The following is a 27,537-nucleotide window of genomic DNA, read 5'->3' as shown; positions in this document are numbered from 1 at the left end:
GTCAATGGGTGACAGTGAGTCTGTCAGTCAGTGAGAGTGAGTCTGTCAGTCGGTGAGAGAGAGTGGGAGAGTCTGTCAGTGAGAGTTTTTCAGTCAGTGAGTGAGTCAGTGAGAGGGAGTGAGTCAGTCAGTGAGAGAGAGTCTGTCAGTCAGTGAGAGAGATTCTGTCAGTCAGTGAGAGAGAGTCGGTCAGTCAGTGGGAGAGTGAGTCTGTCAGTCAGTGAGAGTGAGTGAGTCAGTCAGTGAGATTGAGTGAGTCAGTGAGTGAGAGAGAGTGGGAGAGTCTGTCAGTCAGTCAGAGTCTGTCAGTGAGAGTGAGTGAGTCAGTCAGTGAGAGAGAGTGGGTCAGTCGGAGGGTGAGAGTTAGTGAGAGTTTGTCAGTGAGAGTGAGTGAGTCAGTGAGAGTGAGTCAGTCAGTGAGAATGAGTCAGTGAGTGAGAGTGAGTCTGTCGATCAGTGAGAGTGAGTCTGTCAGTCAGTGAGAGTGAGTGAGTCAGTCAGTGAGAGAGTGGGAGAGTCAGTCAGTGAGAGAATCTGTCAGTGAGAGTGAGTCAGTCAGTGAGTCTGTCAGTGAGAGTGAGTGAGTCAGTCAGTGAGAGAGTGGGAGAGTCAGTGAGAGAGTGAGAGTGGGAGAGTCAGTCGGTGAGAATCTGTCAGTCAGAGTCTGTCAGTGAGAGTGAGTCGGTGAGAAAGTGTCAGTCAGAGTGAATCGGTGAGAGTCAGAGAGAGTCTGTCAGTGAGAGTCTGTCAGTGAGAGTCTATCAGTGATATTGAGTCAGTGAGAGTGAGTCAGTGAGAGTGAGTCAGTCAGTGAGAGAGTCAGTCAGTGAGAGAGTCAGTCAGTGAGAGAGTCAGTCAGTGAGAGAGTCAGTCAGTGAGAGAGTCAGTCAGTGAGAGAGTCAGTCAGTGGGAGAGAATGGGAGAGAGAGTGAGTCAGAGAGAGTGAGTCAGAGAGAGGCTGTCAGTGAGAGTGAGTGAGTGAGTCAGTAAGAGAGAGTGGGAGAGTCAGTCAGTGAGAATGAGTCAGTCAGTCAGTGAGAGAGAGTGGGTGAGTCAGTTAGTGAGAAAGACTGGGAGAGTCTGTCAGTGAGAGTTTGTCAGTCAGTGAGAGTGGGTGAGTCAGTCAGTGAGAAAGACTGGGAGAGTCTGTCAGTGAGAGTTTGTCAGTCAGCGAGAGTGAGTGAGTCGGTGATTGAGAGTCTGTCAGTGAGAGTGAGTCAGTCAGTCAATGGGAGAGTCAGTCAGTGAGAGTGAGTCAGTCAGTCAGTGAGAGTGAGTGTCAGTCAGTGAGAGTGAGTCTGTCAGTCAGTGAGAGTGAGTCTGTCAGTCAGTGAGAGTGAGTCTGTCAGTCAGTGAGAGTGAGTCTGTCAGTCAGTGAGAGTGAGTCTGTCAGTCAGAGTGAGCGAGTCTATCAGTCAGAGTGAGTGAGTCTGTCAGTCAGAGTGAGTGAGTCTGTCAGTCAGAGTGAGTGAGTGAGTCAGAGTGAGTGAGTCAGTCAGTCAGTCAGTGAGTGAGCCTGTCAGTCAGTGAGAGTGAGCCTGTCAGTGAGAGTGAGTCAGTCAGTGAGAGTGAGTCAGTCAGTGAGTGAGAGAGAGTGGGAGAGTGTCAGTGAGAGTCTGTCAGTGAGAGTCTGTCAGTGAGAGTGAGTGACTCAGTCAAGTCAGTGAGAGAGAGTGGGTCAGTCAGTGAGAGAGAGTGAGAGAGTCAGTGAGAGTTTGTCAGTGAGAGTGAGTCAGTGAGTGAGAGAGAGTCTGTCGGTTAGTGAGAGTGAGTGAGTCAGTCAGTGAGAGAGAGTGGGAGAGTCTGTCAGTGAGAGTGTGTCAGTCAGTGAGAGTCAGCCAGTGAGAGTCTGTCAGTGAAAGTGAGTCAATCAGTCAGTGAGAGAGTGGGAGAGTCAGTCAGTGAGAGTGAGTCAGTCAGTGAGTCTCTCAGTAAGCGTGAGTGAGTCAGTGAGAGAGTCTGTCAATGAGAGTGAGTCAGTCAGTGAGAGTCAGTCAGTGAGAGTGAGTCAGTGAGTGAGAGTGAGTGGGAGAGTCAGTCAGTCAGTGGGAGTGAGTAGGAGAGTCTGTCAATGATAGTCTGTCAGTGAGAGTCTGTCAGTGAGAATGAGTGAGTCAGTCAGTGAGAGAGAGTCAGTCAGTGAGAGTGAGTCAGTCAGTGAGAGTGAGTCAGTCAGCGAGAGTGAGTCAGTCAGTGAGAGTCAGTCAGTGAGAGAGAGTGGGTCAGTCAGTGAGAGTGAGTCAGTCAGTGAGAGAGTCAGTCAGTGAGAGAGTCAGTCAGTGAGAGAGTCAGTCAGTGAGAGAGTCAGTCAGTGAGAGAGAGTGGGTCAGTCAGTGAGAGTGAGTCAGTCAGTGAGAGAGTCAGTCAGTGAGAGAGTCAGTCAGTGAGAGAGTCAGTCAGTGAGAGTGAGTCAGTCAGTGAGAGTGAGTCAGTCAGTGAGAGTGAGTCAGTCAGTGAGAGTGAGTCAGTCAGTGAGAGTCAGTCAGTGAGAGAGAGTGGGTCAGTCAGTGAGAGTGAGTCAGTCAGTGAGAGTTTGTCAGTGAGAGTGAGTGAGACAGTGAGAGTGAGTCAGTCAGTGAGAATGAGTCAGTCAGTGAGTGAGAGTGAGTGTCGGTCAGTGAGAGTGAGTCAGTCAGAGAGAGAGAGTGGGAGAGTCTGTCAGTGAGAGTGTGTCAGTCAGTGAGAGTGAGTCAGCCAGTGAGTCTGTCAGTGAGAGTGAGTCAGTCAGTGAGTCTCTCAGTAAGCGTGAGTGAGTCAGTGAGAGAGTCTGTCAATGAGAGTGAGTCAGTCAGTGAGAGTCAGTCAGTGAGAGTGAGTCAGTGAGTGAGAGTGAGTGGGAGAGTCAGTCAGTCAGTGGGAGTGAGTAGGAGAGTCTGTCAATGATAGTCTGTCAGTGAGAGTCTGTCACTGAGAATGAGTGAGTCAGTCAGTGAGAGAGAGTCAGTCAGTGAGAGTGAGTCAGTCAGTGAGAGTGAGTCAGTCAGCGAGAGTGAGTCAGTCAGCGAGAGTGAGTCAGTCAGTGAGAGTCAGTCAGTGAGAGAGAGTGGGTCAGTCAGTGAGAGTGAGTCAGTCAGTGAGAGAGTCAGTCAGTGAGAGAGTCAGTCAGTGAGAGAGTCAGTCAGTGAGAGTGAGTCAGTCAGTGAGAGTGAGTCAGTCAGTGAGAGTGAGTCAGTCAGTGAGAGTGAGTCAGTCAGTGAGAGTGAGTCAGTCAGCGAGAGTGAGTCAGTCAGCGAGAGTGAGTCAGTCAGTGAGAGTCAGTCAGTGAGAGAGAGTGGGTCAGTCAGTGAGAGTGAGTCAGTCAGTGAGAGAGTCAGTCAGTGAGAGAGTCAGTCAGTGAGAGAGTCAGTCAGTGAGAGTGAGTCAGTCAGTGAGAGTGAGTCAGTCAGTGAGAGTGAGTCAGTCAGTGAGAGTGAGTCAGTCAGTGAGAGTCAGTCAGTGAGAGAGAGTGGGTCAGTCAGTGAGAGTGAGTCAGTCAGTGAGAGTTTGTCAGTGAGAGTGAGTGAGACAGTGAGAGTGAGTCAGTCAGTGAGAATGAGTCAGTCAGTGAGTGAGAGTGAGTGTCGGTCAGTGAGAGTGAGTCAGTCAGAGAGAGAGAGTGGGAGAGTCTGTCAGTGAGAGTGTGTCAGTCAGTGAGAGTGAGTCAGCCAGTGAGTCTGTCAGTGAGAGTGAGTCAGTCAGTGAGAGTGAGTCAGTCAGTGAGAGAGTCAGTCAGTGAGAGAGTCAGTCAGTGAGAGAGTCAGTCAGTGAGAGTGAGTCAGTCAGTCAGTGAGAGTCAGTCAGTCAGTGAGAGTCAGTCAGTCAGTGAGAGAGTGGGAGAGTCAGTGAGAGGGAGTGAGTCAGTCAGTGAGAGAGATTCTGTCAGTCAGTGAGAGAGTCTGTCAGTCAGTGAGAGTGAGTCAGTCAGTCAGGGAGAGAGAGTGGGTGAGTCTGTCAGTGAGAGTGAGTCGGTCAGTCAGTGAGAGAGTCAGTCAGTGAGAAAGTCTGTCAGTGAGAGTGAGTGAGTCAGTGAGTGAGAGAGAGTGGGAGAGCCTGTCAGTGAGAGTCTGTCAGTCAGTGTGAGTCTGTCAGTCATTGAGAGTCTGTCAGTGAGAGTGAGTCAGGCAGTGAGAGTCTGTCAGTGAGAGTGGGTGAATCAGTCAGTCAGTGAGAGAGTGGGAGAGTCAGTCAGTGAGAGAGTGTCAGTGAGAGTGAGTGAGTGAGTGAGAGTGAGTCAGTCAGTGAGTGAGAGAGAGTGGGAGAGTCTGTCAGTCAGTGAGAGTGAGTCAGTCAGCCAGTGAGAGAGAGTGGGTCAATCTGTCAGTGAGATAGTGAGAGTGAGTGAGTCAGTGAGTGAGAGTGAGTCAGTCAGTCAGTGAGTCTGTCAGTGAGTGAGAGTGAGTGTCAGTCAGTGAGAGTGAGTCAGTCAGTGAGAGTGAGTCAGTCAGTGAGTGAGAGTGGGAGAGAGTGTCAGTGATAGTCTGTCAGAGTGAGTCAGCCAGTAATAGTCTGTCAGTGAGAGTGAGTCAGTCAGTCAGTGAGAGAGTGGGAGAGTCAGTGAGAGAGTGAGAGTGTTTGTCAGTGAGAGTGAGTCAGTGAGAGTGTCAGTGAGTGAGAGTGAGTGGGAGAGTCAGTCAGTGAGTGAGAGTGAGTGAGTCAGTCAGTGAGAGTGAGTGGGAGAGTCAGTCAGTGAGTGAGAGTGAGTGGGAGAGTCTATCAGTGAGAGCCTGTCAGTGAGAGTGAGTAAGTCAGTCAGTGAGAGAGAGTTTTGAGAGTCAGTTAGTGAGAGATTGGGAGAGTCAGTCAGTGCGAGTCTGTCAGTGAAAGTGAGTCAGTCAGTGAGTGTCAGTGAGAGTGAGTCAGTGAGAGACTGTCAGTGAGAGTGAGTGAGTCAGTCTGTCAGTGAGAGTCTGTCAGTGAGAGAGAGTGAGTGAGTGGTAAGGTAAGGTAATACTTTATTGTACAGTTAATAAAAACCATTACAAACCAACGTCAATAAAAACGGTTTTGTGTGTCTGTAGCAGCATAGAAGATTATATTAATACTGTGGTAAGATATAAAAGGCTAAAATTAAAAAACAATTACTAAGTCTAAAACTATAAAACCATAGCGGGAAGGGAGATTAGCCCACTGCTAGATCAGTTCTATCTTTACCATTGAGGAGCTTTACATAATTGAGCTGGCCTGCTTTCCTCTTCAAGATGCATTTAGTTGTTGCAGTTCGTAGTCCGGATGGGTAGCAAGACATTCTCATCCCCATATGCTTATTCTTTGTGGCATTAAGTTCCAGTGGGCTCCTAGATGCCAATTGTGCCCCCATTATTATCCGAGTATTTTAGCTCTAAGGATGCAAGTGATGCACTGGGTTCCATTAATTTAGCTGTTTCGGTTTATTCTTTCTTTTTATTAAGGCGGACTTCTGCAGCTTCAATATATTTTACTAATCGGCAGCTCAGTTGAACTTCGTCACCCGAAAAGCATGCCAGGACAGCTTGCCTGCATGACCTAATTCGTTTTTTGTTCCGGCGGTCTTGCAACAGCTCCTTACAGATGGTAATAAGGTGTATGATGATATCTTCGTCATTCCCACAAAGACGGCACTTTGCTAGCATTGAGGGACGTAGCCAAGGGGCCATATGGTCTGCAGAAGGCAATAGTCCTAGGCGATATTTCAGAAATTTCTCTTTTGTTTTTTTGGCAAAGCTAGTCTGAAGATATAATTGTGGCCTAAGCTTGGAGTAAGATTGTATGGTTAGCCACCCATGCGCTCGCTCCGTCAATAAAGCTTTGTCCTGCAGGAGAGATTCTTTTCTAACGCTGTTGTTTACTGCTTTTTTAAAACCCGCCAGAGGCCCTTGTAGATCCCACAGTTGACGCATCCCCCAGATGTTTTATTGCGTCCTCCAAGAAGAGCCTTGTGGGGCAATTTTCTTTGGTTTGCAGTTCCTTCCAAAGGAGAGCGTTGAGTGTGTTTGCTTCCCCCCTGCTTATTTTGTACCAGCTTTTTAAGTATACACCTTTACGTGCCAGCTCTTCCTTTACCAGCCCAAATTCAAGTCTAATCTGCGCAGGTGAAGTGTACCTTGGCAAGCCAAAGATCATGCGCATGGCTCTTGTTACTGTTCCGTCTGCCGTTTTAGCGTCCCTTCCTCTCATTGCTTTGCTTCCATAGGTGATTGATGGGATCAGTTTTGCCTGTATCACCTTTATTAAAGGAACGAGGTTTGGTCCCGTGATCTTATTTTTTAAGTTTCTTAGGGATACCGCTGTCATTAATCCTCTCTTTTTTATCTCCTCGCATTGTGGCTTGAAGCTGCCGCTGGGGTCTAAGATGACCCCCAGGTATCTATATTTTCTTGTAACGTCCAGCTTCCTTGAGTCCAGAAACCAACTAGTTGATAATTTCTTTTTGCTATAAGTTATGCACATGACTTTGGTTTTTTCTTGATTGATACTGAGTTTGTTTGTTTTAGAGTATTGCGAGGTGATATCTAACAGTCGCTCTAAGCCTATCGGGGTCCGGCTAATCAGTACCAAGTCATCCGCGTAGAATAAATTAGACAGCTGAGTGCCGCCTAACTTGGGTGCATGAGAGTTGCTTTCGTTCAGCAGGATTGCCAGTTCAGCCATAAAGAGATTGAATAGTGTTGGTGCGAGCACACATCCTTGTTTTACCCCTGTGCTTGTGGGGATCTTCTTGGATAAGAATTCCCCTGCACCTAGTTTGACCTGAACCCAGGTATTGCTGTGCAGGAGAATTAGTTGGTTCAACAGCAATGATGGAATGTTCATTTTCTTTAATTTTTGCCACAACATGTTTCTATTAACATGGTCAAAGGCGGAGCTGTAGTCAATATAGCACAGGTATAAAGGTTGTTTTGCCGCAAGAGCTGAATCAATCAAAAGCGATAGGGCTAGAATGTTAGTAGCCGTCCCCATATTTTTGCGGAATCCAGTTTGATTGTAAGGAATTGCTGTTGTATCTTCGTGAGAGTGGGAGAGTCTGTGAGTGAGAGTCAGTGTGAGTGAGTCAATGAGTCAATGAGAGTGAAAGAGTCAGTGTGAGTGAGTGTCAGTCAGTGAGAGTGTCAGTGAGAGTGTGAGAGTCTGTGAGTGTCAGTGAGAGTGTGAGAGAGAGAGAGTCTGAGAGTGTCAGAGTGTGATAGTCAGTGAGGGTGAGTCAGCCATTAGTGCAAGGCATTTTCAGTTAGGGTGAGTACTCTAAAGCTCAACTTTCATTGTGACAATGGTTCGAATATAAAACCTGTACATGTTTGCAGAGTTTAACGATTTGTGGCTATTCCGAATGCTCTGAGGATACTACATTATTATATGCAAATAAATACATGCAGAACAAATACAAGAAACAATTATAGTGAAGACTTGAATCCGCATGTTCGGAAAACCTGTAATTTCCCATCTTTCAAAAGAGCACAAGCAGCAGCTGTTTTAAAGCACTCGTGCTCGTCATTGCTAATTTATATTAATCGATTTCACTTTAAAGTAATTCAATTAAGATAGAGAGACAGCACATCTGGTAAGGATTACAACGCACCTGAGAAAACACATTAAACTCTTATCTTCTCAAGCTCGGGAGTGGTGCGTGCGTGCACGCGCATGCGCGCAGTCTTCACTTTTTCAAGCACTGTACTCTTGCTTGTGCCGCGCCGCTGCGTGCTCCCGCAAGGTGGATGCCACCACAAACACGAGTGCAGTGCTTGAAAAAGTGAAGAACGACAGCTAACCTCCTATGCAGCGCTTGCGCACTGCGTAGGCGAGACATGAAAAAGGAAACTAGCGGCATGCTAATTAAAAATGTACTAGGTCCACCATCTCCCACAAATTAGAGAATGCTGTACCTATGAGAGGGGTCGTTTTATGTGTTAAAAAAAAATTCGCTCTCCATTGCTACAAGTGCACAATCCAGCAATGCTACAAAGGAAGTGCAGTCCTAGGCTAGGCAGGCTTGTGTGGGTGCTTGGCTTAGACTCACTGTAAACTAGTGAGTGTCCACAGATCCAGCTAATGTAGATGACTCCTTACTAAAGACAAGAAAGGTCCGCTACGGGCTTGGAATCATAACAGGCATGAAAAGGGCAAGGTCTGACTCAGTAGGATGCCTAATAGAGGACCTGTGCACGACCTAACAAGTATTCACCATTCATTTAAGAAAATAGGATGCTTTGATGAACTTGTATGAAATGAAAAATGTGCTGAGGCGTGTCCTTGGAATGTGGCCTGCAGCTCTTTTGAAGCCTGTTTTGAAATTGTTACATAATGGCAGATAAGAGGACAAAGTCATAGGAAAAAAATTATTATCCCAACATCACACAATTTGGTCAAGTTAGAAACTTCAAAGCAGATCGCTTGTTTCAAGGCCTATAACTTTCCCACTATACCACATTTTATTGAGTTGATGGCAAGACTGGGCGAGACTCGGCTCTGTGTTCCCTAGTGTGATATTCAATGTATAATACGTTTCTGTTCACTTTTCTCATCGAACATTTACTGCTAGCTTTTAGCCTACCTAAAAATACTTTGAAAGAAGTAGAACTTGAATGTATTCAAAATATGATTGAACAAGAGTAACAATTTAGTGGCTTGCATTCGTTAGCACACTAAAGCCAAACCTACTAGCTTTGCCAAAGCTTGCCAGTTTTGTTCAGTTGAGTCTTTGATTCCAGTCACCTCCAGAAGAGTTTAAGCACCAATTGTTCAAGCTAGCAAATGAGGAGTTGGGGTACCACAAGGATATTTTGATTCACATCAATTTCCAATTTACTGCACAAGAGTTTTCGTAAGCTCTGGAAAATTGCCTTTACTACCAAGCCGTAAACAATCACACTCTTTCTGACCTTGCATGCTAGTTATCTAATAACAAGGGTAAGGAGAAGGTGGAGACAGAATAAATTAAATAGAAAGGGAGGCGTAAGAGGGTGCAGAGAGAAAGAGGGAGTGAGTGAGTCAAGGTATGTAAGATTGATAGGGAAAGGGGAAAAGCGGGTGGTAAAGCGAGGGAGAGAGTAAGGGACACAGAGGAAGAAAGGCCAGAGAGAAGAATAAATATATGGCCCCGGGGATGACCACCTCTCCAGGGTCAGCCCAAGCTATTTAAGGGAGGGGGACAGCGCAATCCTCACCTCCCAGGGACGGCTCCTGGTATGTCCCGGGGTGCCAACCCCGAGGACATACTTGTTTGCTTGTGCTAAGTGGATCTGTGACAGCTCCCGCCAAGCAAGAGCAAACATAATTCTGCTCCCAGCAAACAGGAGCTGTCAAAGTGCTCCCACTTGCTGGAAGCCTGTGTTTTCATCTGTTCCTGAAGCAGATGAAAGTTTGCTCTCGCGCAGAGGAAGCTGCATTTCTAGCATGATGCCGGCTCCCACAGAAGGCGGGGAGTCGGTTGGGCCGCGGTGGCCTTGAGGTTCTCCCCGCGATCTCCAACATACACACTAGGTGCCCTGGGTGGGCTCCAGGGCACCCAGTGAGACATGGGCCCAGGGTGATGGGGTCCCTGGGGCCGAAATTGCCTCATGGAGCGCCCCTCCACCTTTTCTATTGAATTATGGGCGGGCCTCGGGCATTGGGTTCCTGGGGCCAAAATCAGCCCAGGGAGGGGGGCCTCGAGGCCCCTCTCCCCATTAAGTTTTGGCAGGCCATTTTGGCCCTATGCTCATTTCACAGAAATTAAACCTCAAAGGGAGGCACTTGCAAATATAAACATAGCAGGTGCCCCTGTTGAAGGTTTACTTCTGTAAAGGACAAATGATGCAAACTCCATGGCTTGGCGAAGGCAAAGTGAGTGTGTTTTCTCAGCAATTCCATATTGAAAATCGATCTGAAATGCTTTGTGGAGGTAAATGCATCATTGATCTACTGCAGCGCAATCTGTATGTGACTGTGACGTGCGGGTTCTTTGTTATCATGGCAAAAGCAGACTCCATGGTTCTTGTTTTTAACTACTAAGAGTATAAACAATTTTAAATCACTTTGAAGCTTTGCCCGTTTAGCCCTTCCCACCTTAGTAGCATGCAAAGGTCTTCCTGCCTTTTGCCTCGATAATGGACAGCTTAACCAGCAGCCCCTTAGCGCGTTTCCCACCGATTTTGTTAAAGAGTACTTGATGCCAAGGAATATAAGGACATCTCCACCAAACAGAGAAGCACTTACTTCATATAGTTAAGAGGAAAGACCCTTGTTTGATGGAGATTTACCTCTTTGTAGTCTTGTTGTCTTCTCTATAGGAGGATTCATGTTATAGCCTATTTCTGGATAAAGACGTACCAGGAACAATCAGATTGTCAAAACGTGCACAAGGTCACTGATGACTTTTCCTTGTGCTTCATTATGCAGCTGTAGTGCATAATACGTACTGGACCTTTACCCAAGGAGGTAGCACTTAGTAATTAACCCGTAGAAAGTACTACACTTGGGTAGATATTTTGTGCAAAACTGAGGACTTGGATTAAAGGGCAGGTGCGGTTCCTTTGTGGCAGAGTTCCTCACATAGCTACTGACACACCCACACAGGCACTTAGACACCAACTCACACACTCAGGCATCATACACCCACTCAGACACTGATACACCCACTCAAAGACCCATTCAGACATTCACACACCTACTCACAGACACAGACATTCATGCACACAACCACTCACAGACCCATTCAGACACTCGTGCACCCACACATAGACCCATACAGCCACTCATACAGCCACTCACACACCCACTCAGAGACTAATGCACCCACTCACAGACCCACTCAGACACTAATGCACTCACTCACAGTCTGACTCAGACACTCATGGAGGCACTTGCAAATCCACTCAGACCCACTGAGACCTTCATTCAGACACGTATGCAACCACTCCCAGACCCCCACAGTCACTCACATACACACTCAACACTCAACACCCATTGAGAAACTCACTCACACATCCACTGAGACACTCATGCAATCATTCACACACTCACTCTCAAAGGGTACAGGTTACATTTAGGAGATAACATGTAAAAAAAAAAACATTTACTGCAAAAACTATAGGTTGCAGGGACGTTATAGTTAGGAAATAGAATAAACAAAATTTAAAAACTTAGAAATTCACTGAAAAAACAAAGGTTATACAAATGTTAGTTTGGATCTAATTTTACACGTACAAAACCAGTGAAATTTAGCTGTTTTAGTTAGCTGGCCAACTATAACTTACGCCGCGCAAATCACTGCTTTTGACCTCACAAATTACATCACTGATGACATGGTCAATGAAATCACTGACAAGATCACTGATGACACGTAGTTTTAAGTACCTGGGCATACGGGTAGTTTTGCACCCCAAACTCACCTGGGCCCTTAACCTTCAGCCCCTAGTTCGGAAAGCCATTTCAGATCTCATTAGATGGCGTACCCTCTCACTCAATGTCCTGGGGCGCATCACCCTTTACACAATGATGATTCGTCTTCAATTCCTCTGTCTTTCAAAAAGTACCACTTCATTTACCCCGGGCAAGGTTCTCTGCGCTTGACAGTTCAGCTAAAACATTCCTCTGAAGAGCCTTACGGCCACGCAATGCATTTACATACTGTCAATAAGGCCCCTTTGATGGAGACTTGGGCATGACCAACCTCTATCTCTATTATCTGTCTTCCCACCTCCTTGTCCCCAAGTGCGAAATTACCAAAACGAGGCAATTATGCCAGGTTGAGTAATTGAGAGTATTCAGGGGGGGAAATCCTATTGCAGGCGTACAGGACAACAAACTAGGAGAGAACACGCAATTGGTGGCTACTGCTGTCTGTGTCCTGTAGCATTTATTGCTACTTTGTTAGAACAAAATGCATCCTCTGTCCATTTTGGACACAAAGGTGCAGTTTGTACTAAGAAAATAGCGCTAAATCTTGGTTACACTTCTCACATAATTAAGTATACTTGCGAGTAATTTTGCAGTAATTACGCTACAGAGAATAATGCCAGTTACATTTATCCCTACACAGAAGCTCGTGAAGGAGAGAACAACATTGAACGCAGGATTAGAAGCACAGGAGAAAAAAGAGCAGCACAAGAGGAAGAGAGATATAGGGGAGCAGAGTATAGCCACAAAAGGGAGAGATTAACACAGAGCGCGGGAGTGGGGAAATTTGGGAGTAGAAGCACACAAGAAAAAGAACAAGACGGAGCATGGGCAGAGCGAGCACAGAAGAGAGAGAGCTGGAAAAGACCTGCACTCGCATGGACTGCTTGGCCAAAAAGAAAGAAGTAGTTCTCTAAAAGTGAGCAGTGGAGGAATAGAAGTCAACCTATCAAAAGGACAGCAAAGTGGCTATGGTCTACTGGAGAGACAAACGCAAGAAGAGGAAGGCCAGCCATTGCATTAGAAGCAAGTAAATGAGTGAAAATAAACCCAATCAACAGTAAGCAATCCGAGGACTGCAAGTTCATAATAAGACTTTTGAAATCAGATAGACTAAGTGGTCTGGTCGACAAAACCTACGAAACACGCTAAGAACTAGGTTTATCACCAAAGAAAAGGGAATGTTTTTAAATTGGATGGGAATAACTTGCATAGGCTTTGTACATTCACTCAAAGTGAAGCCAGCTAATGTGTTAATTGGACTGCCTCATTGCCCCAAGCTCCATTATGGAGTAAGAGAAAGCAAAATGTGAATGGAAGAAGCCCAGACCAAATGTCCCTCTATGTGCATAGTATGTATGAATGTTTTGAAAAACCAATAGTCTGGAGAGACAGCTAAAACGGTTCTTAAAAGTCCAGATCTAAAATGAAATATGAATAATCGGGGAAGAGCAAGGATAATATTTGTGACTACGTATAACTAGGGTGTCGTGGAGAAACAGGAAGAGACAGGAAATTGAAGACTGTGTTGTGTTTATTGACCTACAACATGCGAGTCCTGCCCTCTCTATGGGCAAATTGTAGAAGGAAGGCACAATACATGTACAAAGATAACAAATACTGTTAGAGAACATCGGTTATATAGTGTTCACCAAGACAAAGAGTGCATCATTTTTTTTTTCTTTTCCGGAGAAGAACAAATTAAACATTTCATTAATAAAACATTTTTGAGAATACCTGCTTTGGAAACATGTCTTGAACAATGAAAAGCCTGACATTCCTAGACTGGCCATTATATCTTCAGATCCTGTGGACAAGTCAAAATGTGTCATTTAAACAGTGCAATCGTTATAGGTAAATTGGAAACAGTCGCTTACATAATCTGCTGTGTTAAATATGCATTCCACAGGTAGGTAGAAAATACGTTTATTTTAGACAACTTTCTATAAAACATTCTAAAAAGCACAATAAACAATTAAAATCAATAACAAGGTCCAGTCTTACTACCCGACAACCTCCTCATATTATGATTCATCATCAAATTCTATTCAACTGACCATAAAAACTAAGCAATTCCAACTGCCACATCTAAATAGCGCATTTCTGATAACAACTCCATAGCTTTTCCCCTATGGAGAGTACCATACAAGCAGAGGTCTTAAAAACGTAATTCAATTTGCAAAGTAAAAAACACAGTCCATTAATATATGCGGCAAGGAAAAATTTACATTCAAGGGGCAGAGGCCACTATTGTCCTGGACCCAGGCCTGGTTTGGGCGGGATGAGTAAATTGGATTGCATCCCACCCTGACCCTTACTATTAAATTTCGCAGCCCTAGATCTCGAAACTGCAACAAATAGGGAAAGACAGTGTCCTTACCTAGAGTTGAGAGTGAAAAGCTAATAGATTGTTTCTTGCTCAGGTAAGATAAGTCGTGGGATTCGGACACCAAAGCAACAGACTCTTTTAATACCTGCTTGCCTGGGAAGGGGTACCAGGATGTAATTGTACCACTATCAGTATGAAGGTTCCTAAGGGCGATTTATCTAGTTCTTGCATCCTTTGCCTGCCTTCTTTCGCTACCTTAGATCTCTACCCATAACAATTTAGAAACATTGGACACTTCATCATCATCAGAGTGTGTGTTAAAATAACGTAGAGCATGAGTGAATACCATCAGGTTCCAGGAAGCCAACATACACTCTCTCCTTACAGCTTGTACCATGGTGCCCTGGGGGAGAGATAAAAGCCTTCTAAGCACTGCCCCTTCTATTCTATCCCATTTATATGCCGGATCAAGGGAAAAGACCTCTACCAATACAGACCCAACGGGGGAATCTACCCTTCATAAGCCTTTAATAGTGGAATATGAGAAAGCTCCCCCAAAAACTACTATTCAGTCTTGATAGGCAACTAGCTTGTAATAGGGCCTTCTCCTTAATATCATCCTGATGCGTGTCTCAGTTCAGGTTCCTTCTAAAAGTCAGACCAAAATATTTATATTGATCAACTTGCTCCACATCCCGTGTTATCTAAGTGCGAACTGAATTACTTTACTTTTTACCAAAAAAACTAAATTGTGGTCTTTTTCTGGTTGATGCGAAGCTAGTTCTGCTTACTATAAGTTGCTAAAGCATCTCATTTCCTCTGCAGACCCACTGGGGTACAGTCCAGTAATACCAAATCGTCTGTGTACAGCAGGAAATCAATCTGATGTTTCCCAACTTTGGGGGAAAAGGACTTTGATTGGGAGATAAAGGCAGGAAGGTCAGCTAAAAAAAACGAAAAAGCAGGGGTGCTATAACACACCCTTGCTGAAGGCCATTCTCGAAGGAGATTCTTTGGGATAATCGACCTGACTTGTCTAGCTCCACCTGAGTCCAATTACCAGAATGCAAGGATTGGAGTACTCAGGAGGTTTAACAGAAGCTCCCAGGTAATAAGTTTCCCCCAAAGGATATCCCTATCCACTGAGTCAGAAGTTGTCCTGAAGTCTACAAAACAACAGCACAGCCTTTGATTTACCTCCAGTGACTTTCAGATAATGACCCATAATGCAAAACAGTGATCTATAGTAGAGTGACCCTCCTGAAAACCGCCCTGTTCTATTGGTATTCTATTAGATTCAAGTGCCCAGTCTTCTAGTTTGGATAATAATCTTAGAGAAGATCTTTAGTGAGATATCCAGGAGGCTAATAAGCCTATAATGTTTGGGGTCTGTACCACTCCCATTTTTTAACAAACCTTGGCATAGCCAATAGGTCTCGCCTTTGGGACCTTATAAGTGTTTAGCCATGCAACAGTTGCATAACTAAATACTTATAAGGTCCCAAAAGCGAGACCTATTGGCTATGCCAAGTGGGCGGGCAGCCGCGAAACTGAAAGTGATCGCAATCGCGATCAAACATCAAAGCGGCCGTGCGGCCGCGAAAGTGAAAGTAATCGTGGTAAAGCGCGCGCCCGCGCACATGCACTGGAGCTCTAGGCTGGCCTGGTAGCACTTTTTGGAGCCCTCTCAATAAGTCTCGCCGGACCAGCGCATGCGCTGGGTCAGGCGAGACCTAAAAATAGGTTTTACTATAGACCTGTTTCAAGAAAAAGGGAATAAGCCGGAAGTAGCAACCCATCCACACAGGGAGGAATAAACCGTGGCCCACCAAACACTATTCATCTTAATTATTACTTCCAGGATATTATCAGGGCCAGCAGCACGAGAGAGCTTTACTCTCTCAATGACAACATTTACTTCCTTAACTGAAAACCAAGTGACGGGGAGGTTTTGCCTAGGAAATCTCTGGGATCTATCTGAAACAGAAGAACCCCTATACAGGTCTATTAAATAAATAGCCCACTGCTCTTCCAGGATCACACAAACAAGGTTACCCCTATTTGAAGTACTAAACTCGTTAACTTCAGTCTAAAATGTTTGCTGATCGTTGGAGAGGATAATTCCCTGAATATCCTCCCACTTATTGTGGTAGAAGGTGTTTTTTTTCGCTTGCACAAGAGATTTATTTTGGAGTTTAAACTTCACCATCTCCTGGGAGGCTAGAGAGCCTGGCTCTCTGTCTTACCAATGGCTTCAGTTCTTGGCAGGCAGAATCAAACCAACAACCTCTAATGTGACGAGGGTCTGCGTGCATACCCTTCTCACTTATGTTTACTGTGATACAACCCAAAACTTGGCATACAAATGTATTGTTCCACACAATGATATCATCAACTAAGTTGGGGAGGATATCAATCTTCTCCTTTAATTGGAGGGCAGGTAACTGTTGGAGATCGATTGAGTCCAAGCGTGTTAAAAGTAGGCCTGGGCTAAAATTTCGTTCCGTTCGCGGAAATTGCGATAATTTGACATTTTCGCGTTCCGCGGAGAGCGCGAAAATGTCAAAATTTCCGCTTTCCGCAGCTTGGCGATAATTTGTTTCTTGCTCAAGCTGTAAAATAATACATTCTCACGCGCGCGCGATCGCCTTACCTGAATCCCTGCGTTCGCCGACAAGTTTTCTTGATCCGGTCGCGTTCTCCATGAGATGTTGTATTGTTTTTAGCCATTTGCGCTGTCTCGCGACAGTTCGCGCCCACAGTGACGTCATGCGTCGCGCGATCACGTCTTTCTTCTCGCGATCATGCACCGCGAGACAACTCAAAACAAGATGGCCGCGCCCGCGAGCAACCAGATGGGTAAGTTGGCGACCCGCAACCATGCAGAAAATCTCGCGAACATGCGGGAAAAAAACTTCCGCATCTTCGCGATATTTCCGCTTGTTTGCGATAATTTTAAACATTTTCGCGATAATTTGCGAAAGTGGATTTCGCAAATTCCGCCCACCCCTAGTTAAAAGCCTACTTGGGTAGGACATTCCTTAAGGCAATACCCTGTCAGCGGACCCTGGCTAGCACAAGTCAAGAACTGCAGTAATTGCCCAATGATCACTACCATCATTCTTTGCCACCTCAAAAATCTGAAAAAGCTTGAATTGCCAAAAGGACGTAAATATATAGTCAATGGGACCTGAGTACTGGCCCTGCCGGAAAGTTGCTGCTGCTGGTGAATCATTTTTTAATCGTCCGTTTAAATAAATGAGACCATGATTCGCCAACCATGGACTCAGAACTTTGGCCTCCTTTTTGATGACACCAGGAGGAAACTGCTCTGGGGAAATGTTATAAGATTCCAAAACTTCCTCTAGCTGCAGGTCCAACTGTTCGGGGAAAAGACGAGCATTGACATCTCCGGCCATTATTATGACTGCTTCCGGGTATTTTGCTAAGAGGTGCCGGAAAGGAGATTCAAATAGTTCTAGCCACTCTTTCATTTGTCGATGATCTTCTTTATGGATATAGACATCTATAAGAAGGAAGTATCTAAGAATGTTATTGTTTAAGCTCAATTCAACCACTGAAAATTGCATACCACCTGACACATTTATAACCTCCACTGATCTCTTAATCACCTTAGTAGAAACCAGTGTCAGGACACCGGCAGATGCTCTTCCCTTACCCCGGCATTGACCTTTGCTATTCAGTACCCTAAAACCTTCTACTGTTTGGTCCTCTCTCAGCCAAGACTCCAGAAGGATCATCAGATCGTAGGGTTTCAGATTTTCTTCTAATTCACCACTGTTCCTCAAACGTTCAAACCCATGGATATTCCAGCTCAGGATTCTCAGATTTAGAGAGCACCCCTCATTCTACAAGGAATTGGGCCTAATGCTCCAGTCACAGTCCTCTGCGAGATGCTGTAGGGGGAGAACCTATTACTCTTACCCCATACTAATTGCTCATGCTGCTTGGGTGGTATATCATTTACTATAACCACCCTTAGATCATTTGGGGACTGGTTACTTTGCTAAGTAAAGGCAGGTCTTACGGACAGTTTACCAGAAATAGACTGCTCCAATTGGGTGGCTGTTAATCCGCCATGTATTGCTAAGATGGAAGGGGGAGGTTTGTTTTTTTCTACAGAGAAGAACAAATGAAACATTTCATTAATAAAACATTTTTGAGTATACCTGCTTTGGAAACGTCCTGAACAATGACAAATCTGACATTCCTAGACTGGCCATTATATCTTCAGATCCTGTGGACAAGTCAAAATGTGACATTTAAACAGTGCAATAGTTATAGGTAAATTGAAAACATTCGCTTACATAATCTGCTGTCTTAAATATGAATTCCACAGGGCACTTGATATTTTCATACAATTACAACATGTTGAAGTAGTTAAGATTAGCAATGGTAGTTTTAATGTAGCATGAAGATGCATGTGCATTTTTCAAAGATGCTCGTCACTGAGAACCATCAAGCTCTATTTTTCCACATACCAGAACATAGTTATGAACCAATACATACACCAAGGTAATTAAATGTAATGTCATGCAACATACAACCAGTTAACTTTGTAGGACAGATTAAGAAACAAGCACTATTTGCACACATGTAAAACTGAAAAGAGATACAAGTGTTAATTAAACCTAGGATCAACCGACAATGATTGCCTAGGGACCGTGACATGAGCCAGTTTTTGCACCCCAGTAACTTAGTATTTCAAAAGAGACTGCAAATATTTGTGTGGCTCCTTCTATGATGCCAATTGTACTAAGGCAGCATTAAAGCTCTCACATTAATATATCCAAAATGTAAAATCTACCCCACAAATGTGACAGAAGGTTTGGATTCTATTAAAGATTAGAACTTCACTATTTTACTGTCAAACTATAGCAGAAAAGAAAAACATTATTTAAAAAAATTTAAGATTTATTTTGTTTTTGTTTTTTAACATGGATACCTATACAAACCCTTCCTAACCAGTCAAAGTATGCAGGCCAGTCCTCCAGTGTCCATGTCGTCACAATGAATGTACATGATATCACAGCCAATCACATAAATCACCCAGAAGCTGAGGGCACAGCCTCTTTGATTGCATGAAGCAGAGGAAACAGTCTTAGAAAGAAACCCAAGGAGCTCGTTGAGCAAAACAAACAGTTCAATCAAGTCGAGGATCCTTCAATTGAGAAAAACGAGCATATCAGAGGAAAGTCCAACCACAGATTCATAAAATGCAGCAGACGACGGGGCCATCAGAGTAAACACAGAAAAATACATAAATTAAGGGGGTGCCACCTAAATACTCTACTTAGGGGCATTATGGGGAGTGAACGATGATAGCCAATAACCTACCAACCTTTAGGGTGTTTACACCCTCTATATGACCACTTCCTGCAGGAAGTGGGTATAACCCTGTCCCAGAGCACCTAATTCCACCTAAACTAAGAGGGAGGAATTCTTAAAGTCGTAACCACTTCAAGTAGCCCACCTTAGATATGGTGATAATAGCCTGCGAGGGCAACACAAACCTCCTGACTAGCTAATTTTCCCACCTGTCCCGGTGCCAAATGGGCCTGGGGGTGGCATTTCCCCTATCTGAGGAACCCTTGGGTCGAACATTAAAGGTGGCAGAGGATTCTGAAGCCTCTTGCCTTGATATGCTGATTATTTAGCCATCTTGCTTGGAAAAAGTGACAACACCTCTGGCCGGAGCAGGCATGGTTTCTGCCCTCCAAGAGCGTGGACTCTCACCTGCAGGGGGTCAGAAACCTGTCAGTGGTGGCAGGCTGGTCTGCATCATTCAGCCAGGACACAGTTAGTCGGTAGGTTTTTAGAAGGCACCTCTAAGGTGCCCTCTGGGTGCATGTATTAATACATCCATCAATTTAAACCAAGCATCTCTGGTTTCGGTGAAGCCATCATGTAGCCGGGGAACTCAAACACCAGTCCCAGCTCATGTACTCGTAGTCATTTAAAGGGAGAACCATGGACTCTGTTCTCACCAGGTAAGGACAAGAAAGAACCCACTCGTCACAGTCACTACACATTGTGCTTCAATAGATTAGCAATGCATTCACCTCCACAAAGTATTTCAGATGGTCTTTCTGAAACACACTTGCTTTGTCTTTGTCAAGCCCAGGAGGTCAGGATCATTTGTCCTTTACAGAAGTGGAGCTTCAATTGGGGCACCTGCTATGTCTATATATGTAACTATTTCCTGTTGAGGTTTAATTTCTGTAAAAATTAAGCAGGTCCTCGTGCCAGCTCCCCCTGCCACAGTTCTCCTGCCCAGCTTGCCCACAGTCTGCTACCCTCTGCTGCCTCTCTAACTTCTGCCCTCGGTTTGTGCCTCCTATGCTCATTCCTTACTCTGCTTTGCATTTCTGCTCTTTTTGCCTTTTCTGTACTCTGATTTGCCTTTTGATGCTTGTTTTTCTGTCCTCGATTTTGCCTCTTACTTTCTGTTTTGCCTTTACAGCTCGTTTTTCTGCCCTCCATTTTGCCTTTTCTGCTTTGCCCTCTTCTACTCTGCTTAGCCTATGCTACTTGCTTTTCTGCCTTCAGTTTTGCCTTTTTCTGCCCTCTGTTTTCCCTTTTCTGCTTGTTTTTCTGCTCTCCATTTGTTATTTTCTGCTACTTTGCTTTGCCCTCTGTTTTACCATTTACTGCTTGTTTTTCTGCCCTCCGTTTTGCCTTTCCTGTTCGTTTTTCTGCCCTGTTTTGCCCTCTTCTGGAATGGAGGAGGGGGGCTGAGCGCCCCCTCCCCAATTTCGGCCCCATGGATCCCATACCCCAGGGCCCAGCCTACCTGGGTGCTTTGGCCCCACACAGGGCAACCAATGTGTATCGTTGGGGGCTGCATCGTTTGGGGCTGCGGGGGAGCCTCAAGGCCCTTGTGGTTCCAGCTGGCTCCCCCCCACCTGCAGGAGCCGGCATTGCTCCTGCACACAGGGAGCTGCTAAATATGCAGCTTCCTGCATGCAGGAGCAATCTTTCATCTGTTTCCCTGCCCACATGACAGAGGGCAGAGAAACAGATGAAAACTCCGCTCCCAGTAAATGGTAGCAGCGCTTGCTCCCGCTTGGTGGGCACCCTGGGACATAGAAAGCCGGGCCTGGGAGGTGGGGGTCCCAAGGGCCATTAATGGCTCCGGGAGGGTGGCTGCACGCCCCCCTTCCTTCTGTTTCCACAGGCTGGCCCTGGGGAGGGGTGGTCCCAGGGGGCGTATATGGTCCGGGAGGGGGGCTGTGCGCCCCCTTTCAGTTTGGCCATGCCCAGAGAAGATGGTGGTACCCAGGGCCAAATATGGCCCGGGAAGGAGGAGGTTGCATGCCCCTCTCCCTTTTCTATGTTGTTTGGCGCCCTGGGAAGGTGGCGGTCCCCGAGAAATTCCAGTGTAAGAGGGGGGTCCGTACGGCTCCCCTCTTTTTAATTCAAAAGCCCCAAGGAGTTGGTGGTCCTCTGGCCTTTAAAGGCCTGAGGAGGGGGGGGGCACGAACCTCCTTCCTATTATAAATATTACCCCCAGGGAGGTGGCGGTCCCCGGGGTAAAAGCTCCTCATGCGGAAGGGGTCCTCCAATTTTGTCATGTGTCCCAGTAAGGCCTAGTTGGAAACTTTGCCATTTCTACATGTACACGGAACTCCTTCACTTTCTCACATCGACTTTTGACACACATTTGCATTTGCGACACTTGGTTTTGTTACACCAACCTTGCTTACATGAATAAACTTTGCAAGAACACGATCATACAGCCTTGGCATTATATACAAGGCCTATACATACGTTGTGCAAATGTGTTTTTTATTTACGTCCAAATGGCAACACAGCTATCTGCAGAATACAAAAAATGCCATCCTGCTTACAACTGTGCCCCAGGGTAAAGGATGCCTTTTTCTATATATAAACATCTGAATCTGGGAATAGTCAGAGGAGGCACTTCCGCTGACTTCGGGAGGTCCCTACATGATGAAACTTCGCCCAGCAGCTGACTGACAAATCCATGAGGAGTGTCCAGTTTGTGACCAAGGCGCGGTCCTACATTCGAACCTACCAGGTAATGGGGTTGGATCATCCAGTAAGGGGGATTCTTGGCAGAACATATACATACACCCTAGACACGTAGGTTAGGGTTTTGCATAATAGGAGTACACCAGATTGTTATTATATTATTTCATATGCTTGCATATATACATTGTTTCAGCAGGATGGTGGAACTCTTCATTCTGTTCACTGTCCTGAAGCGTATTATAACTTTCAACTGCTTATATCACTTGATCATTGCAGCACATATTTTCAATACAAGAATCACTTTGGTTCAATTAACATTGAAAACATCTCTGTGTATATTCTCTAAGCAAACAAGAGCACAAGTGTATGAGCGAAAGGTTCTAGGTCTGTAACCATGAGTTGTCATGTTCAGTGGCTGCCAGAACTGTTCAATCCCTGTCTTGGTTAGGGAGGCTTATGGTGGCACTGTGAACTAGCTGGTCCAAGGGACAACCTACTCTGCGGGGGTGCAAGGAATCAGTCTGGCACCATCCCAAAATGTATACTGTCCACAAATGCACAGTTCCTACTGATTAGTGGAAACTACATGACAATTTGAAATGTAATAACCAAGCCCCAGGGATTAGGCCCACCCAGGGCTCATACAAAACAAGCTCGGGAACCCGTGCTTGTGTTTTTTTCCCGGGATCCACATGTGATTCCTGCCCAAAAAAACAAAATGCTGTTTTGCCCTTGTCCAGGACCAGGGCTAGAGATTCAGGGTATTCCTCCACTGCCCCCTTTTCTTTTAACGTTTTGTTGGAGACTCGACTGAAGCGGAGTCCAAAGATGGCTGCAAGCATTTCTTGGTTGAAGTGTTGGCAGCCAATAGGATATTAGCATGGGGACTGTCAGATTCCCGAAGGATCCACGTCTCTGGATAACCAAATTTAGATTTCAGTTAATATCTCAAAAATTACTGAATGGATTTACACCAAATAACTAAAATGGTGCATCCTGAACGAAGACCTACCTTTCTGCCAAATTTAGTGCTATTCAGGTCTATGAGAATTAACTTTGCAAACATCTCCTCCCCCCCCCCCATTTTTCTCAGTCCCCGCTTGGCTGATCACGCCAAAACTGTCCATCATGCTCAACTAGAATCACGGCATATATATATTTATATATGGTAAAAAAAACATTACCAATTAAGAAAAGGGCACAGGGTAGAAACACCCTGACCCCCTAGGCCTGCTCAAGGGGGTCCCACAGGCCCAAAAAAGCTTTTTTGTTTTTAAATTTCAGCGCGATTCACAAATCCGGCTGAAAATGAAAAAAAGTAAAAGCGCGAGCACCCCCGCTTCATTTCCTTGAAACCCCCGGGTGGGCCAGGTCCTGGGGGCAATTTTAAAATCAGATGCGGCCCCCCAGCCCTGGGGATCGCCACCTCCCTAGGGCTTTATTTTTAAAATAAATGCGCAGGAGGGGTCCCCACCTCCCCGGGGCTAATTATGTTAAAGGCTATTGCATTGCAGGAGCACTGCTCCCGCCATGCCATAACAAACTCTGCTTCGCTTCAAGGAAGCGAGAGCATTGAAAATACTCTCGCTTCCATGAAGAGAAGCAGAATTGCTTTTGGGCAGAGGGAGCAGGAGGTTTGCAGCTCTCTCTGCCCAAAAGCAATGCAGGAGACGGGGAGACGGCAGGGACCCCGGGGGCCTTGAGTCTCCTCCCGTGATCCCCAAGGACGTGGCCATGCCCCAGGGGAAGGGGTCCCCAGGGCTGAAAATGGCCCCGGTAGGGGGTTCACGCGGGCCCAACTACCCATTATTTTAATTTTTAAAAGACAGGATGTGGCCATGGCCAAGGGGGATGGGGTCCCCGGGGCAATGTCGGCCTCAGGTGGGGGGCCGTATTGACCCACTCCAAAAATTTAAGAAATGTATAAATAGAGGTCAGGCCCCATGGGGCGGGCCCAGGGCAGGGGGCCATGCGGCCTCCCATCCTTAAAAAAAAAAAAAAGGAAAAACAATCGGGCCCCGGAGGATGGGGTCCCTGGGGCAGAAATCAGCCATGGGTGAGGGGCCGCGCGGCACCCTCTCCCGTTTTATTACAAAAAAACAAGCATTTGCAATTCAACAGGTCTCGCATTTGCCAGAGTTTGAGCTATTAGCATTCATTTCATTTCATTTCATAAGGCTTTATTCGAACATTGAGTAAGTTCATAAAAGCACACAATACAACAAAAATTTGTTATAAATACAGAGGCAGAAAAATTCATCAAGATAAAAAACATTTAAAAAAGCATACTTTCCCTAGCATTAATGGATTTAAGAAGAAAAGTAGCCGTATAAAAACATACTACCGGATGATGCAAGTTAAAAAGTAAACACATACAGTCCCGTATAGTTCTGACTTCAAATTTTAAAAACAGGGGTTTCAGATAAGCTATCCGGAAGTGTTTATACAATTGACAAAGCAGAAGAAAGTGCACAGTGCTTTGGGAAGTGGAGTTATCACATGGACATGGACCAACAGGATGTCAATTCATAATCGGGAAGGCAACAAGGTTGTGGACAACTCCCATTCTAAATCTGGTCAACACAAACCGATGTGCCTTCCAAGTTATTTGAGACAGATAGGGTTGAAAGCCCACAACTTCATTTAAATCATGATAAGAAGTGTAAGATGAAAGATTGGAGCTGTTCTGATCTCTCTTGATAGCAGCCTGTTGTAAAAAACACTGCTTGAGATCAGTTTTAGACAACATTTCTGCCCCGTGATGATCCGCTAGGATGTCGATGTTAAAGACCACCCGAAAGCTATCAATAGCGTACTTCAACCACGGAATCCTTGTAAAATGGTCCAAAGTAAGACAGTCAGAAATGATAGCTCTACACAAGGAAGTCTCTTCTTTAATCCAAATGGAGCGCCATAGGAGCAAAGGTCTAAGGGGGGTCAAATCGGAGAGATGGCAAATACCCAATTCGTTATGCACTAAGGTGTTCGAGACAGAGCTTGGCAGACACAAAAGTTTTTTCAAAAATACGTTCTCTTCAACCTGAAGGGAACCTGCCGGGGCATAGCCCCATATGCCTGCTCCGTACAAAGCAATTGAGACACACCGTGACTGATAAATTTTCAGCATGTCGCTTATCCGCCTCTCTCCTAATTTGGTAGCCATAGTAAAAATACCAAAGGCACTCCTGGCCATTTTAGACCGTACATTCTTGAGTTCAATTGCCCAGGTGTTTTTATTTGAAAAAGTAACCCCCAAATATGAAAAGTTATCAACAACCTGGACCTTTTGACCCTCTATGAAAAAAGAGGGTTGTTTCTTTCCAGTCCTATGGCCACATTCCATAACATAGGTTTTGGATTTGTTTAAAACTAGCTTTCTGCTTTTGATGAATTGCATGAAACCATCCAACAACAGTTGAAGACCGTATGGTGTACGTGAAATTAAAACCACGTCATCCGCGTAGAGTAACACGGGAACATATTCATTATTAATTTTGGGAGCATCCACTGCCAGAGATTTAAGGAAGGATTCAATTTCATTGATGAAAGAAGCAATGGGGCTAGCACACAACCCTGACGAATTCCACGCCAAATCTTAAACATGGGTGTACATTCGCCTTGTGACCCAAAACGGACACAGGCTCTTAATTTAGAATATAGGCGTGCAAGAAAGAAGATAATACCCTCTGGGGCCCCCATTTCTAACAGCTTTTCCCAGAGAATGCCGTGGTCCACCAGATCAAAGGCACTACTGAGATCCGCAAAGCAAAGGTAAATAGTGCCAGTCTTTGCCAAGGTATATTTACCAACGAGCAGTTCTAAATTTAAACATTGCTCTATCGTTCCGCGACCCTTCCTAAAGCCAAACCGGCTCTCGGCTAAGATGCCATTTTCTTCAGCCCATTCCTCCAATCTCACCATGAGCACTCGACTCATGACTTTAACAGAAGAGTCCAACAGGGAGATTGGTCGGTAATTCTTGGCTTCCCCACGATTGCCTTTCTTGAATATTGGAATTAAAATGGATTCTTCCCATGTCGGGGGCATCTTATTTCTGACAGCTGCGTTAAAAATATTAGTAAGCAGAGGCCCCCAAATTTCTGGGACCAATTTATACACATCAATTGGAACCCCGTCTGGGCCTTGTGCTTTCCCCCCCTTACTGTCCCGTATACTGTCTAAAACCTCTTGAACCGTAAAATTTCATGGGATATGCGGCCATTGTTTCCCAGAAACTTGCGCTCCACCATCAGGCTGGAAAATTTTAGAAAAATGCGTAATCCAATCTGCCTGCATGACATAGGAGGTTAGTTCTGGAATTTTATCATCTTTGAGAAATGGGGAGTTGACAGTTTTCCAGAATAGGGAACAATTATTCAATTCAGCTGCCATGGACAAATTTTCCCAGGCCTCTTGCCGAAGTTCCACTTTCCTATTTTTTAGGGTTTCGTTGTATCTGGCTCTTAGATCTATGACCAGTCCCTTATCTCTGGGTTTGACAGATAGAGCAGATTTCAGCTCCCTCAGGGCCGAGGTGCAAGCTGAATTAAACCAGCCCCGCGGTTGGTCCTCTTTATGTTTACGGGTACCTGTGAGTTTTAGGTTAATGGCCGCATTAATACTAATAAAATGTTCAATTGAGGAAGAAGTACATAAATTATCTTCGAGAATTGCGGTAATATGTACCAGGGAACTGGTTATGATGGAATCAGACGTAATGTCTGCCTTATCCCCCTTCCACCTGAGTCTTGTACCATTAGGGCGCTCGGCCTCTATACTATTAATAGTACGGCCGGGGATACTAACATCATCCTTTTCCCACAACTTAGCCTTTACTACCAGGCAGTTGTGGTCACTTAATTGAATATCTATTACTTTTGGGGCCGTAAGCAAAACCTCCAGGCCCGTGGAAATGCAGATAAAATCTATTACAGAGTTCATACCCCGGCCTGAAAAGGTGGGACAAGTATCCCCTTGTGCATTTTTCTCGTTATCCATAATGTACATATTATATGAAGCGAGGAAATTATTTAGGGCATCTCCATAATAATTGTGTTTAAAAAGGAGAATCCCATCCTCGTGAGCGTCCACTAATCCGCAAACATTAGCCTCAGAGAAAGGGCAGGTGGTAATATTAAAATCCCCTGCCAGGAGCAAATCAAAGACTTCATTAGAGTCCTTAAACAATTCTTCTAGTGCTTTGGAAAGATCTTTGACCGGCTGATCCCTGGAGTCATTAAAACAATTATTATAAAAATTGATTAAAAGAATGTTCCTACCTCCTTTTATATGCAGCCATAAAATCTGGGAATAAACCCCAACTTGTACATATTTGATAACTGATAAAGGGGCTTTAACTGAAATCAAAACAAGTAGACCTCCCTTGGCTCTACCTGAAACCGAGCCAATAGCAGGAAGCTGGTATGAGTTAAAACCACTATAGCCTTTAAAATCAGTACACCATGTTTCCTGAAAACAAATAATGTCAAAGAGATCCAAGAATTCCATGCACCCCAGACTATCTGTTTTTGATCGGATCCCAGCAATATTCCAACTTACAATGTAACAATCAAATGAGGTGTGGGTACCTGTCCCCAAATTTATACCAATGCTATCCTGTTGAGAAGGGGCAACATTTGAATTCTCGTCTTCTGACACAGGGTTACCCGGTATATTTCCCATTACGGCTGGGGGCAGACAGACTACAGGGATTTCCGCCACCAACCCTGATAAACAAATTTTCGGGCCACTTGTCAACAAGCCTAGATTCCCTGGAGGTTCCGTGCAAGCGACGGGAGAACCCGTCCTAACCATTAATATGGGATCTTCTGTAGGACCTGAGGCGGCACCCTTCTCCTGTCAAT

At 45.2% G+C, this 27,537-nt stretch overlaps 1 protein-coding gene across 4 annotated transcripts in view; it reads right to left on the bottom strand.

Annotated features, from left to right (window-relative positions):
• Nucleotides 1-27,537, bottom strand: part of OSGEPL1 (O-sialoglycoprotein endopeptidase like 1) — a 243,697-nt gene that overhangs the window by 150,756 nt on the left and 65,404 nt on the right. For all 4 annotated transcript variants that reach the window (XM_085648811.1, XM_085648813.1, XM_085648814.1 and 1 more), the window contains exons 2-3: nt 17,848-17,915; nt 13,066-13,135 (exon numbers count right to left, since the gene is read on the bottom strand). In XM_085648811.1, the coding sequence (XP_085504937.1) occupies nt 13,066-13,121 (56 nt within the window). In that variant the 5' untranslated portion in view covers nt 13,122-13,135; nt 17,848-17,915. The remainder of the gene's footprint in view (nt 1-13,065; nt 13,136-17,847; nt 17,916-27,537) is intronic.

The sequence above is a fragment of the Triturus cristatus genome, chromosome 3_2 (genome assembly GCF_964204655.1).
Source record: "Triturus cristatus chromosome 3_2, aTriCri1.1, whole genome shotgun sequence".
NCBI lineage: Eukaryota > Metazoa > Chordata > Amphibia > Caudata > Salamandridae > Triturus > Triturus cristatus.
Note: the sequence above shows the minus strand (reverse complement) of the source record. Positions and strands in the feature narration are given on the sequence as shown.